Source organism: Brachyhypopomus gauderio, chromosome 7 (genome assembly GCF_052324685.1).
Source record: "Brachyhypopomus gauderio isolate BG-103 chromosome 7, BGAUD_0.2, whole genome shotgun sequence".
Taxonomy (NCBI): domain Eukaryota; kingdom Metazoa; phylum Chordata; class Actinopteri; order Gymnotiformes; family Hypopomidae; genus Brachyhypopomus; species Brachyhypopomus gauderio.
In genome coordinates this window covers 3,838,695-3,852,509 of record NC_135217.1, presented here as the reverse complement: position 1 = coordinate 3,852,509, position 13,815 = coordinate 3,838,695, and the positions used below count along the sequence as shown (strand labels likewise).

At 47.3% G+C, this 13,815-nt stretch overlaps 1 protein-coding gene across 1 annotated transcript in view; it reads right to left on the bottom strand.

Moving 5' to 3' along the window:
• acaca (acetyl-CoA carboxylase alpha) overlaps positions 1–10,563 on the bottom strand; it is a 35,034-nt gene extending 24,471 nt beyond the window's left edge. The window contains 19 exon segments of the mRNA XM_077010992.1: positions 1–51; positions 159–293; positions 462–612; positions 785–1,012; positions 1,124–1,227; positions 1,323–1,473; positions 1,609–1,772; positions 1,913–2,074; positions 2,679–2,849; positions 3,457–3,666; positions 3,751–3,861; positions 3,988–4,094; positions 4,358–4,456; positions 4,578–4,659; positions 4,745–4,854; positions 5,020–5,158; positions 5,474–5,606; positions 9,565–9,811; positions 10,360–10,563. The exon segment at positions 1–51 is cut by the window's left edge and continues 96 nt beyond it. Coding sequence (XP_076867107.1) covers positions 1–51; positions 159–293; positions 462–612; positions 785–1,012; positions 1,124–1,227; positions 1,323–1,473; positions 1,609–1,772; positions 1,913–2,074; positions 2,679–2,849; positions 3,457–3,666; positions 3,751–3,861; positions 3,988–4,094; positions 4,358–4,456; positions 4,578–4,659; positions 4,745–4,854; positions 5,020–5,158; positions 5,474–5,606; positions 9,565–9,782 — 2,526 coding nt within the window. The 5' untranslated portion in view covers positions 9,783–9,811; positions 10,360–10,563.
• Between the last annotated feature and the right edge of the window lie 3,252 nt (positions 10,564–13,815).

Below are 13,815 nucleotides of genomic sequence, written 5' to 3'. Positions count from 1 at the left end.
ACGAAGAGCCACGGCCTGAATCCTGGGCAACGCCCCTAAATGTAGCTCCGCCTATGCACACACACACACACACACACACACACACACACGGTCAACTGTAGACCACCATTCTCTCTCAGAGCACACACACACATGCGCACACACACACACACACACACCTGTTGAACTCTGCTGGGGTCGTCCAGCTGCAGTTTGGCTATGATGCAGCCAGGCTCCAGAACCGCACCTGCCCTCTTCACATAGTGGATACAGCCCGACTCCACCGCAGTCAGGGTCATCACCATCTTCATCACCTGCACACACACACACACACACACACACACACACACACACACACACACACACACGGTCAATTTAAACACAAACGAGATGCTTTTTCAATCATGTACGTACGCACACACGCGCACACACACACACACACACCCACCCACACAACACACACACACACACACAACACACACCTCGATCTCTGCGTAGCACTGCCCGGCGAACACGTGTCCACCGTCCTCCACCGTGTACTGGATGAGTTTGCCGGCCGACGGCGAGCGCAGCACCGAGGGGTCGTTCTCCTTCTCGAACACGCAGGTCTTGTTGCCGATGGTGATGCGGTACCTGTGGTGCAAGAAGGTCCGATAACGGCGAGTGAGGTTCCTGTGAGAACGACCTGCCTCGCACTGGCCCACTGTTAAAACGTCAATCATGGGGCACTCGGCCAATCAGAAGCTGCATAGACAACCACACTGACCAATGTGCACGCAGGTTTTGGAAGGGGCGGGGCACGCACCTGTCCACCTCCTCCTTCATGTAGGTGGTGTAGCTGCTGCCGTCGTAGGAGAGGAGCAAGCCTCCGTCACTCAGGCGGTGCACGTCCACCTCGGCCAGCGAGTCGTTCATGATGACCACGTAGGAGTTGGGCGACTGGCGCGTGACCTTCAGGACGTACTTGGTGCCCTCGTAGATCAGCTCCACGTCCACCGTGTTCAGCAGGGTGCTGGCGGGAAGCACCTGGCCCCTGCGCATCAAACGGCCCGACAGGAAGGGCGGGACGGTCCCGATCGCTCAGGGCAGGAAGTGGCAACGGAGGTCTGAAAAAACGTTTTTTTTTTTAAGGATTTCTAATCACCTCTCCAGAGAGTGCAGGAAGTTGGAGACACTGTTCCTGAAGTTCACGTCTGCGACGTGCAGCGCCCCGCTCACTATTCCCAGGATGGTGTCTGGACGTTCGGCCTGGTGAGGAGAGAAACCCAGTGACCTTCTCCGGGTTCTGTCCGAACACCATAAACTCCGCACGGGAAGGTTGTTGTCCAGGTGGACACGCTCACCTGCATCTTCTCAGAGATGAGCCGGTCCAGCCAGCCCGTGTCGATGCTGTTGTGCTGGAAGCTCTCGGTCTCCAGGAGCTTGATGAGGTACTCCACCGTGGTGCGGAAGTCCCCGCGGATGGAGAGCTCCTTCAGAGCCACCACCATGTTTCTTCAGGACACGGGCACAGGGGTCAGAGGGCGTGTGAGGGCGGGGTTTAAACATAAACGAGTCAACCGAGGCTGTAGGCGTGGGGGAGGTGGTGCAGGCGGAGCGGGGGTTGAGATGGTGAAGGTGTCTACTCACGAGATGGCCTCCTCGCGGTTCTCCCCCCAGGAGAAGCAGTGGCCGAACTGGGAGTCGGCGAACTCGTGCAGGCCCCCGGCGGCCGCCACGCTGAAGTAGCCCCACACGTTCTTGTTACTGCGGAAGTTGAGCTCCTGCACCGTCCCCGAACTGGGCTTGAACCCCTGGGACACGAGCACGGTGGTCAGGCCATGTAGCGCCAGCACGTTTACACAACCCAGTTCCCCTACGCCGAGCCGTTTGTGAACTCCAGCAATAATCACCTATGGCCATAGCAGCACGTCTCACACACACACACACGTACCTCATCAGGGTTCTCGCTGGTAATGCGGGCTGCAATGACGTGTCCTCGTGGACAGGGGGCGGTGGAGAGCACCTCAAAGTCAATGGGGGAGTCTCCCCAGGGCTGAACGCCATAAAGCATGCGAATGTCTTTGATACGGTGCAGGGGAATGCCCATGGCGATCTGTGCCACACAAAACATTTTGTTGTTACACACACACACACACACACACACACACACACACACACACACACACAGTCTGTTAATGTCTGTTGTCTTTACGGTCTCTACAGAGCTGAGCTGGTGTCCCAGCCTGTTGCCCAAGAACATTAGTCCTTCTGTCACACACACTCCGCACTTTTAGGTCACTGTTCTCAGCTGAAACCCGAGATATCCACATGCAGCGCTGTTTGTTTGTGTGTGCGCGCGTGTGAGCGTGTGAGTGTGAGTATAGACTGACATTTAAAGGTGACCGACTATTAAGTGACAGGAGTAAGGTGTAAAGTCGGAGCAGCTGGGTATGTCATTAACTAGCAGACAGCCACACACACACAAACACACACAGACACACACACCCTTTAGGCATGAAGTAAATAAAATTTTGCTTGCAAATACCAGGACCAACCCTCACACACACACAAAGAAAAAACATTGGATATACAATAAATTGAACTGTACTTACAATACAACCAATCCCAGAACTTCAGCTGTTTTTACTGAGTTTGATGCACACACACACACACACACACACACACACACACACACACACACACACACACACACACACCTGCAGCTGGGCGGCGGGCAGGTTGACGTCAGCCACCATCTCGGTGCAGGGGTGCTCCACCTGCAGGCGGGGGTTCAGCTCCAGGAAGTAGAAGCTGCCGTCCTTGCTGTATAGATACTCCACCGTTCCTGCGCTGACGTAGCCCACCATCTTAGCCAGCTTCACCGCACACTGAAGGTACACACACACACACACACACACACACACACACACACACACACACACACACACACACACACACACAGAGACAGAGAGAGAGAGAGAGGAGATACTCAGTAATAATGGTCACAATCATTTAGAGCACCTCCAGCACCTCCAGGTGTCGCACGATCATTTTTTATTTATTCGTCATTATTTATAATTATTTAGCAGTGACATTAAGACATGTCCAAGGGACATTTGTTATGGTCGTGCAGATGCATTGTAAAAAAAACTACATGGGTGCATATTGTGGCGATCAATTAATCTTCCCAGCCAGAATCATGTATTCCATTAGCCTGTTAACCCACGTTACAGCAAGCAGCACTAGACACTATTCTCCAGAAATGAATAGTTATACTTCAATGACTGTTCAGTTATATCATAAATTATGTCACTTCTATATAATTTGTGAGCATTTCATTTACTGTTAGAACCATGTATGCTTTTTAAATCTGGCCAATCCCAAATAACTTCCCCTTGTGGACAATTAGCCTGATAAACATGCACACATTCTTGCATCTAAAAAAAAATAGTAAAAGAAGTAATAAAGTAACATTTCCATAGGCGTCAGTTGTACCTTCTCCATATTCTCGAACACATCGGGGGTGGCGATGGTGGCAGGTGCCTCCTCGATGATCTTCTGGTGGCGGCGCTGGACAGAGCAGTCCCTGCCAAACAGCGAGATGGCGTTGCCATACTGGTCAGCCAGGATTTGCACCTCCAGGTGTCGCGCATGCTTGGCCAGGAGCATGACGAATATGGGCGAGCCGGGAACCTCCGTCTGGACCTGGGACGGGGGGTGGGGGCGTCCAAAGGTGTTCAACTTCAATGCTTCGCATTCGTGCAAACACATTACCGTGTGCCCACCGACCTGTCTGAAGAGGTTGGGGAAGTCGTCGGCGTTGTTGACCTTGCGGATGCCCTTCCCGCCGCCGCCCTCCGAAGCCTTGATCATTATGGGGTAGCCCACCCTCTCGGCCACCTTCCGAGAAGCGGCAGAGCACAACGCTGAGTCATGCTAGCGGCTAAAGGCTAACGGAAGATCGACACGATGACTGCAGGCGCGCATGCATGTGGTGGTCAGTGCTACCACCGGCGCCGTCGGTACCTTAAGGCCGGCCTCGACGTCCTGGATGCAGCCCTGCTCGTACAGATCGCTGGGAACGCTGACGATCCCCTTCTTCTGGTCACTTTCAGACCACATAATGGTCAGGCCTGCAGGAGCGAACACTTATCACTCGTCCCACAATACGGTTTCTCAAGAACACAAGAATGGGCAAACGAATTTGTTGAACAAGTCCAAATAGTTTCAAATATTATAATAACCGCCAGCCCCCCCAAAAAGCTAATTTGCTAATAATGAACGCTAGCTGCCAGACAGCTTCTTCCAACGCCAACGAAACCATGGGAATTGCTATCCAAACTGCTTTTACTTCGTTAGTCATATTAGCATTCCACATTCGAGGGACTGTACGGACCCATTCCGCTCCACGGCAGGGTGGGGATTCCAGCGGTTTGTGCCACTATGGACGAGGCGATCTTGTCTCCCAAGGCCCACATCGCTTGACTGGGGGGCCCTGGTGAGGGGGAAAACAAACAGGAAGAGGCAAGGACCACGTTAGCAAGCTGGATCTCCTTGGCGTCATGTTGTGGCAAAGCATAGAAAGGACGATTTGAGGACGATTTGAGGGGACGGACCCATGAAGGCGATACTGTTCTTGTGCAGTAGCTCGGGGAGTTTCGGGTTCTCTGATGCATGGCCCCATCCTGCCCACACTGCCTGTAGAGTAGACGCAAACCTTGAAGAGCACAAGACAAACCCCGTCTAGCACCAGAAGCTGCTGAATGACGGGCAGAACAACTACCTGAACAGGGATGCGCTTTGCAATGTCCACAATGAGCTCCACGTTGGCGTAGTTGTTGTTGTTCGTCCCCCCAGGAACAGGAACATAATGGTCCGCCATTTTTATGTACTCTGTGGGGACCACGAGAAGAATCGAAGACATTCAAACGCATAAATTTGCACCTACATACAACAGTGCACGGAGTTGACGCGTTCGAACCGACGTAACAGGAAGCCAGCATCTTCCTCTGATGGTTACTCAGCCAACATCTTCCTCCCATGGTTCCCGTTACCTACCCGCATTGGCCTTGAGGTCCTCAGGGGTGACCATGACGACGAAGCGGATGGCGCGCTCATTTCGGAACATCTCGTACGCCCAGCGCCGGATGGAGCGCATGCACTTGACGGCAGCAATGCCATTGTTGGCAATCAGCACCTGCAATGTCACGATGCATTTAAAGGAAGTCAAATGGCTGATCCGGGGTCAGGTTTACCCAGTTTCATGGTCACCCGAGACGGGCGACACTAGATCTGTAGGTTAAGACCAGGAATGACAGAAAACTCCCAAAATACCGGCATCAACAATGAATTAAAGACAACAGACGTGAGTTAGCATTCATGCTAACTGAAGACCACCATCTTCATTTGACGGCCACACCAGCATGTTCAGTTGAATAACTGAGGTGAATAAAAGCTGATATGAGGCAATTATGGAACAAAATGTTCTTGCGTGGAAAATGATCCAGATTACCTTCTCGATGACCTTGTTTCCTCCAAAGCGCGTGACAAACTCGGCGGGGGAGGCCACGGTGAAGTCCCTCTGCTGATCAATGCGCCGACGGTCCCGGCCTTGCTTCACCAGGTGCAGGCCCGACATGCTAGGCCTAGAGGAAGAGGTGGTTGCCATGGTTAATGCAGCGTTGGGCCATATAACGTGGTCATAAATTTAAGCAGTTATATCACTGTTCAAGACATTTATTTTTAAATATTGTGATAATCGTATTCTAGAGTGAAGGAATAATCCATAAAGATCCCTATACTTTTGGGAAATACACTTGGTGACATCACAAAAGACAACAAATACCAGGTAATAGCAATTAGGATCTTCTGAAGATAATGCATTTGTGCAACTTTCAAAGTACTTTCTTTGAAAGTAAACTTAGACTGAGGCCTAATAATAATTTCTTCCTTTGAGAAAGCTAAAACATTATTGTTGTAAGTCATTCTGGTTTAAGGTTAGGTATGCATTACAATACAGTCACTGTGATACATTATGATGCCCAATATTAATACTATTGCTATTAATAATAATTCACTGAAAATAAAGACCAATTAAACTAAACATATCTGTGTTGTTATACATGTTTTCCGTTTTCAAGAATTATTCTTTTTTGTTATCCGTTTTTGTTTTTGTTATCTTTATTGGTATACAGATAACAGTTTCTGACCTCTCACTAACAGGTAAAGGTTTAACTCTGAATTTTAGAACTTGCGATTATAACTTTACCAACTTTCCATGGTTTGTCCAAGATGAATGCATATTTTTTTCTAAATCCACAAATTTTTTCCTTTTTGCTAAATGTTTTATACATTAAAACTGAACACGTTTCACACTGGAAAAAAGAATGTCCATAAACATAACGATCAATCCAGATCTCAGCAAGACTCTATTCATGATATACTGCCATACAGAAATTGTGTCCAGAGCAGGGTTGTTATTTTTTTGCTGGTCAGATATGGCCCCATTTAGATTTAGACTCACATATTTTCCATAGTAGCCTTAATTTGAACAGTTTTCACATTTTGAAAAAGAGAATCCCTGAGCACTGAAACATGTAGCTAGTTTAAATTTGTTGAGGAAAGACCCACAATGCCCCAGGTCTACTTGCTCATTTGTCTCCCACAGCCTGGGCAAATATTTGAGAGTCAACTAGACATCCATAGTATCCAACTATTTTATCTAGACTTTTAAAACATACATGTGGCTTGGCTTGTTTGAACACCCTGTATCTTATGAATTTTACACTCATCATTACAGCAGGCATTGATGAAACCTTTAATTTCCAGTACATATTTCACAACATCTCGGGCACCATAAAGGTATCGAACTACACAATGCTACACTGTAGGCAACAATTCGGGTTTTATACATATGATCGCCCTCGTGTGATTAAGACAGATGTCTCTCTTCCTGGAGACAGGGGGGGACCCGTCTTGCAGGTTTGCGGGACACCTTACACTCACCATGCTCACACACTGCCCAGGGCTGGCTGGGAGCCAGGATCAAGATAGCAACATACATGTAAACATTCATTTCAAGTCCCAACAGAGTGGAACACCACACTATTGGAACCTGAATGTGCTTGGAGGTTCATTCAACGTTGAATTGTCTGACCTTGGACTGCTGAAATTCTAAGGGAATGTTCTGGAACGGATAACTCTAGGCATGCTAGGTTGTCTTGGGTCAAGTCGGAGTTCAAGGAATCAATGCACATTTTCACTGCTGATCCTACGCTGTACTGCAAAACTGTGACCAGGCCCTCCATCTTGAGGACAGAAAAGGATCAGATCTCCTTCAGAATAACCACACTCAAGGCGGCCTGTAAAGCCTTTTCTTCAAGGGCCACGAAGGCTGAAGACACGTCCGAGTTCTCCATCACAGCTGGGAAGAGCTGTTTAATGAGCAAATCAGGTAGCGTTAAAACAAACTTACATATTGCAGGCTGCTGGACATATTATAGCCGCTTGCTGTTGCAGTAGCACTGACTGCTGACTGAACCACTGTTCCTAACGCACCGTTTCCTGGAAAGTGGTTTACAGGGTGATTAGAGAGCCTGAACCATGTGAATGAAAAAGAGGGGTGTCAAAAGAGAGGAATATCCATCTCCCAGGAAGGGGTGGTCTGTGTGTGTGTGTGTGTGTGTGTGTGTGTGTGTGTGTGTGTGTGTTCCTTCACCAGACCCTGTACTATTACATCACCACCAGCCTACTACCACATGCTAGGGGCCAGTACAACAGAGGCGTGAACAGAGCCCGTCCACATCACCCCTTTCGGAATGTACCACCTTGCTGTCAGGCAGGAACTCTCGTACTTTTCCTGATTACTCAATGTAGCATCTCCTCCTGGCCAATAGGAAGGTGGTACGGGAGGGGGAGGACCAATCGAGAGCAGTATCAGCACCCCTGGTGCACTACACCGCACAAATAGACTAAATCTGATCTTGTGATAACCAAACTATATCTCCATCAACAAATACCAAACATATTACATCACAACTACCATTCATATGCATAATGCAATCAACACTGCTACTTAAATGTACCAAGAAAAGTATAAACAGAATTAAAAGAAAAATCTATTTACAATTGACTAGCTTTTGAATACATATGAAATCACAGTTTGCAAAGCACACAGTTGTACACGTAGTTCACGTACTACTGCGTTTCCAAGGTGAAAGGCATATTTTCCTTAAATGAATGGAGACAAGTTTTTGTAAACATAATCTTAAGAGGGAGATTTTGCAGACCCCATGAAAACAAGCCTAAACATTCTCAGCAGACAACAGGACGCATGAACTTCAAACTGCCCCATCAGGCTAATTAAATTCCTTTCAGCAGAGTGGGTTTTTGCTCTTTTTCCACACCAACACTCAGATTGTTGCTGCCTTCAAATGTTGACTGAAGACCATTGTAGATGCTTCCATAATGCGCTAGAGTAAAGATTTCTTCCATGGAGATAACAAAATACTTTTTATAAGTTGCTCTGGACAAGAGTGTCTGCTAAATGCTTAAAACATAAACGCAAGAGGCAAACCGGAAGACAGCGGCACGAACCCTACACAAGCTCACGGATGGACGCCCGTCCCACTTCCAACATTCTGAAGGCTGACCCAGGATCAGGGGGTTTCTCATTTAAAATCTTAGACAACAATCTTGTGGCGTAAAAAAACCGAACCCCACATGAGTACTATTAAAGGGACGCTATAGTGAAAAAACAAAAAACCTAAATGTACGCATCTACGCTCTTGCCCCAGTGTACCCAACAATTCTCCTAACGTACAGGAAGTGCACTGTACACCAGTCTAAAAAGCATATCGCAGTAGCCTGGAAATACAGGGACAAAGATTAATTTGATTATCCATTACATCTTAACCGACATGGAATCTAAAAGTGCCACCTAGCACATATTTTACTCCCTGTAAGCAGTTCTGACCCTGAAGAGTTCACTCGCTCTAGCAGAACCACACCAACCCCATCAGATCCAACTGAGAGAGGTCGGTACCACTATCTCCTATCTAAAGCATAAGCACGGATAGAATATCTAATATATCTATTATACTGGACGCTCAGTTCCCAAAAAAATAAAGAGCTCAGGGCCATCAGCAGTTACAACAGCTACAGATTCCCAAAATCACACACTGGTTGTCAGTGTTTGCACTGCATACAGAAGACCTGTGAAAGATGGCCAAAGAGAGTCGAGGTGGAGACAGCAGGCGGTGCAGGGGGGGGGGGGTGGGGGGGGTGGGGGGGTGGGGGGGGGTGGGGGGACGCTCCAGCCCTACTGGTACAGAAGAGCCCTGTGTGGCAGCGGGTAGACGCCAAGGCAACGTCTTTTCACACAAGCCGGAGAGCAGACAGGCGGTTGTGAAGTAGGTCTGGTCTCCACGAACGCAAGCTAGCTCATGTTTCAGTGATCAGGGATTCTGTTGTTCGGAATTTCAAAATTGTTCAAAATTTCATTTTGAAATGAAGATATTAAAAAGTGACAACACACAGAGAGAGAGAGAGAGAGAGAGAGAGAGAGAGAGAGAGAGAGAGAGTGGGTTTCGCCACGCCGCTGACCTCATGTGCAGGGGCCCGTCGATGCTTTCGAAGCCCATCTCGTAGGTGCTGTCCGAGCTTAAGGAGGACGGGGACAGGGAGCGGTCCTTCTCCTCCGTCGGCAGTTCAATCTTGCCCAGAGTCTCGTCCTCAGAGTTGTCCTCGGACACAGAGCCAATGATAAAGTGCGAGGCCATGCTGGCCGGAGGCTTGTCCACAGCAGGCACCTGCTCAGCCATGGGGGGACGACACTTGCAGGCTCCAAACACTGTAGAAAGAACAACTTATGACACTTAATGACACTTAATGACACTTTCATACTCCTTTTATTTAAAAAAAGGTCTAAAATTCGCTTGAACATTCGTCAAAGAAGCGAAGAGACCCACAGAATGTGCACCACCTCATTCTCACAATCACATCCTGAATATTACCGTGACAGTAATACAACTTCCCAGCGGATCCTCGTTGCTGTCTCCACTTCTTTACCGTCTACCACGTTTCAGGCTGAGCTAACTGACTTTCTAGGACAGACACACACACACACGGAACAGGAAATAATCCACCTCACCCTGGGCAGACACACCTTAACCAGCCCATCTGCCCCACATATACACCTGGCCTGCTCCACCTGACAAACAAGTCCTCGGCAGGAGTATCACACGCGTGTCTACGGTAGGCAGCTGGCCCAGCGGTGCATTATCCGTGTACGTTACCGGAGAAACATGCACGTTGATCGGCGTGTGCTCGGACGGCCGGGCCGGTGGGACGGTGGAGGTGGTGAGATATCAAACATCGGTGTTAAACGTGTCCACTCACCGTGCAAAAGGAGTCGGCAAGCAATTCTGATCAGTTAATCCCGACGGATTACGCCTTATATCGTTAATTCGGTCCGATTAGAACCATATCTTCGTGCTCCGGTGCCGGTTAGTGTGTTACCGGACTGAGATCGCTCCGCACCGGCCGCTTTGACAGCGACATCTCGGTGGTGTGACGCAGGAGGGTTACTTCAGTCCGTCGACCTCTGAACTTCCGCATTCGGCCACTCACGCCGTACGAGGGAGCCAATGAGATTCTGCGCTGAGGGCTGGGGGGCGGGTTCATGGGGGGGAAGGTGTGCCCAATGAATGGATGAGCGAAGAGGTCACGTGATCTTTCACAGTGTGGCCTGATCCGAGAGAAAATGCTTTATGTTAAAGGTAACGCTGTTCATTTGAGCTGTGCACATGTGTTTTATGTAGAAAGAGCTGTCCCTAAAAGCATTTGCATTACATTTTAAACAAAACTATCTTGACAACGCCAGTTATTCTTATTTCTATTGTCTTTAATAAAATATCCCGTTTGAGTTTTTACATGATTAAAATTTGTAAGCGCTTATAATATATATTAAATATATCATTTTAAAATTATGATGTATAATTATAATACCATATAATAACTTATCAAATCAAATCTCTAATGTTCTGATTTTCATTTTGTTCCTAATAAGTATCTTTATAGCCAAACACTTTCACAAAAGGTGATAACTGTGTTGATGGCTGTTAACACAAGAGTAGGCTACCTGTTCCAGACACATGCTTTGAAAGTCCAGCCTGTAGTCATACTAATAATATATATTGTATACATACATTTCCAAAGTGTGATATTTAGCCTATTGCATGTTAAATGTATGAAGCTTGATGGGTTTTTAGTAGTGAAGGGCATCTTGGCACACACTGCAACACAGAATGCACACAGGAAATGGCATTCTGGGAGCACTGGGAGCACTGGGAGCACGAAGATGCAAATTCTGAAACACTTTTTATAATCTTTTGCTGTCAAAGCTGTCAAAAGCCTTCATGCAATGCGACCACCAGTCTGCAACTATAAGGACATCGCTGGATTAGTCTACCAAAGCTTCAGGAAACCTTGACCGGAGTCTGCTCAACCCTACCATGCAGACAGTCCGGTCAGATCCAACTATTGAGCAAACTTGATTTAGTAAGGACAGTGAAATGTCAGTCTGCTTTTGTGCAACTTCAAGTTCGAGCTCTGTCCAGTTCAAAGTGCAGGGGTTGAGCAGACAACACCTGTGTCACAGATAAAAAAGGTATCAGATAAACATACTATTGTTCTTTCCCATAGGTCAGACAGAAAATGTATCAGTGTGTGTGTGTGTGTATTCTTTAGGAAGGGGGTGTTTGCTTTTGAAAGCTGGTGGAGTCTGGGCAATGAGAGCAAATATGTCATTGGATTGTCATTTGTCATTGCATTCCTGCACACTATATAACTCACACGTGCCACGGTGCTACAGCTGGAGGTGAAGGGAGGAAGCACTCTAGGCAAATACCAAGGTGATGACGCTGGAACACTGATGTGCAGTTCACAGATAACCACACTTATCTTGGTACCCAACGCAGCGTTAGCTGTTCCTATCCCCCGGCACTGTAACATACACCCAGACCAGGAATGTGGGTGAAGGGTCCATGCAGAAACCAGACAATGGGTCCATGCCTTCGTGTTTATGAAACCAGAGGTTTTCATTCGTAAGACGTTGTGTAGACAAATGATGGGGTTAGACAGAGCAGTTAGCTAGCTAGCAGTGTGGCTGTGGAACCGTACTCTGAACTCTCTTTAGACACGGTGAGAAGAATTTGCCACCACAACATCTCCAACTACGTACCATGATTTGGTGGGCAGACGGGAGATGTTTGAGGGTGTAGTGAAATTGTTTTGTTCTCCTGGACTGAGACTGGCGTTCTAATTCCTTGGATTTTCAGGAGAAACTCTTGGTGGAGAAAATCGCTTGGTGGTCTTAGCCTCAGTTGGAATAAGTTTTGGACAAAGCAACAGGACAACCTTGGTGTTAACATGCCACAGGATCTTAGCCTTGCTGTCTTATTCACATTTAGATTTAGGGCAGATTAGATTTAGCAAACACTCTTATCCGGAGTGCCTTGGAAATTGATTCCACCCCTGTCTGCACGACATGGGTGTGTCTGTCTCGTATGCCCCGCATATGTTCCTGTATACGATCCCTGCCACTTGCTCATGTCACTCATTGTATGTTTTTCCTGCTGGAATTTCATGTCCTGCTACTATCTGGTGGACTGTGTCTCACAGGCTCCTGCGCACTATCTGCATCTCGGGTCTTCTGCCTCCACAGTTTGGTCGTCATAGGGCTCAGTGCGCGTGAATGAAGCTGCTGAAGCTTTTGCGGCTTCTTCATGATTGTACCGGAAAAGACTTTGACGCGCTGATAAGATCACAGTGACATCTAGTGGTGGGAAAAAATGAAGAATAATTTTACGTAACCGAGTTGCCGAGTTCTTTCTGGAAGTGCTGCATATGTATAATAAATATAAAAGAAGGCAGAATGTTTTCGTTTTGATATCTACCATTTGTGTAAAACCATAGAAAGCTACTATAAACATACATTTCAGGTGTCAGGTGGATGAAATATAACATTTTGTGAATAATTGGGGAACATGTAATTACAGTTGGCAAGGGGCAAGATGTCAGTATCTGAGATAGGGCAAAGTGAAAAAGACCCATAAGGAGGTCATCTACTTTTAAGAAGCTTTTAAAAACTTACCTTTTTAGTATTGCCTTCTTAAATATGTAGGTTCACTTATGTGTATGTGTTTATGTATATGTGTGTATGTGTGTGTCTCTTTTCTCATCTGCTGCTTCTTTCTAATGTTATTTTATTAATTTTTATCCAATATCAACATTAGTTCAACTGTTTGACTAACAACTTGACTAACAATTTCACCTGCTCACATGGCACTGAGTCTGGTGTGCAGAGATACTCAGGGACCAGTTTAAACCAGAGTGGAGAAAGGACCTTCTAGTTGACCCAGAACTCTAGTGGGTCACATGTCTGTGTCAGCTTTGAAACTCTGTCTGCCATATCCGTCTGTACATTTCTGGCTAATATAGCATCAACCCAATCATTAATATGGGCACACCTTCCAGTAATGTAATACTCAAGAATTTTTACTCAAGAGGTATGACAGAGACACACTTTTCTTCCAACATCTCTACAGTGGTATGGCAGAATGTCCTGGGAATTTCAAGACAATGGATCTTGTGTTCCTGAGCACAGACAGGCACCAGGTCAGTGCCTAGAGCCGTGAGAGCAGGTGATCTCTCCGTTATACAGCCTGTGCATCACAGCAAACATGCCATGCCACCTTGTGTCCAGCTCTGGAACAGGTTCACTCACGGTCCAGCCCATGTGCCTGGACATCACACAGCTTCTCTTTGGCTTGGAGGTGAGCAAGGTGAGCGAGA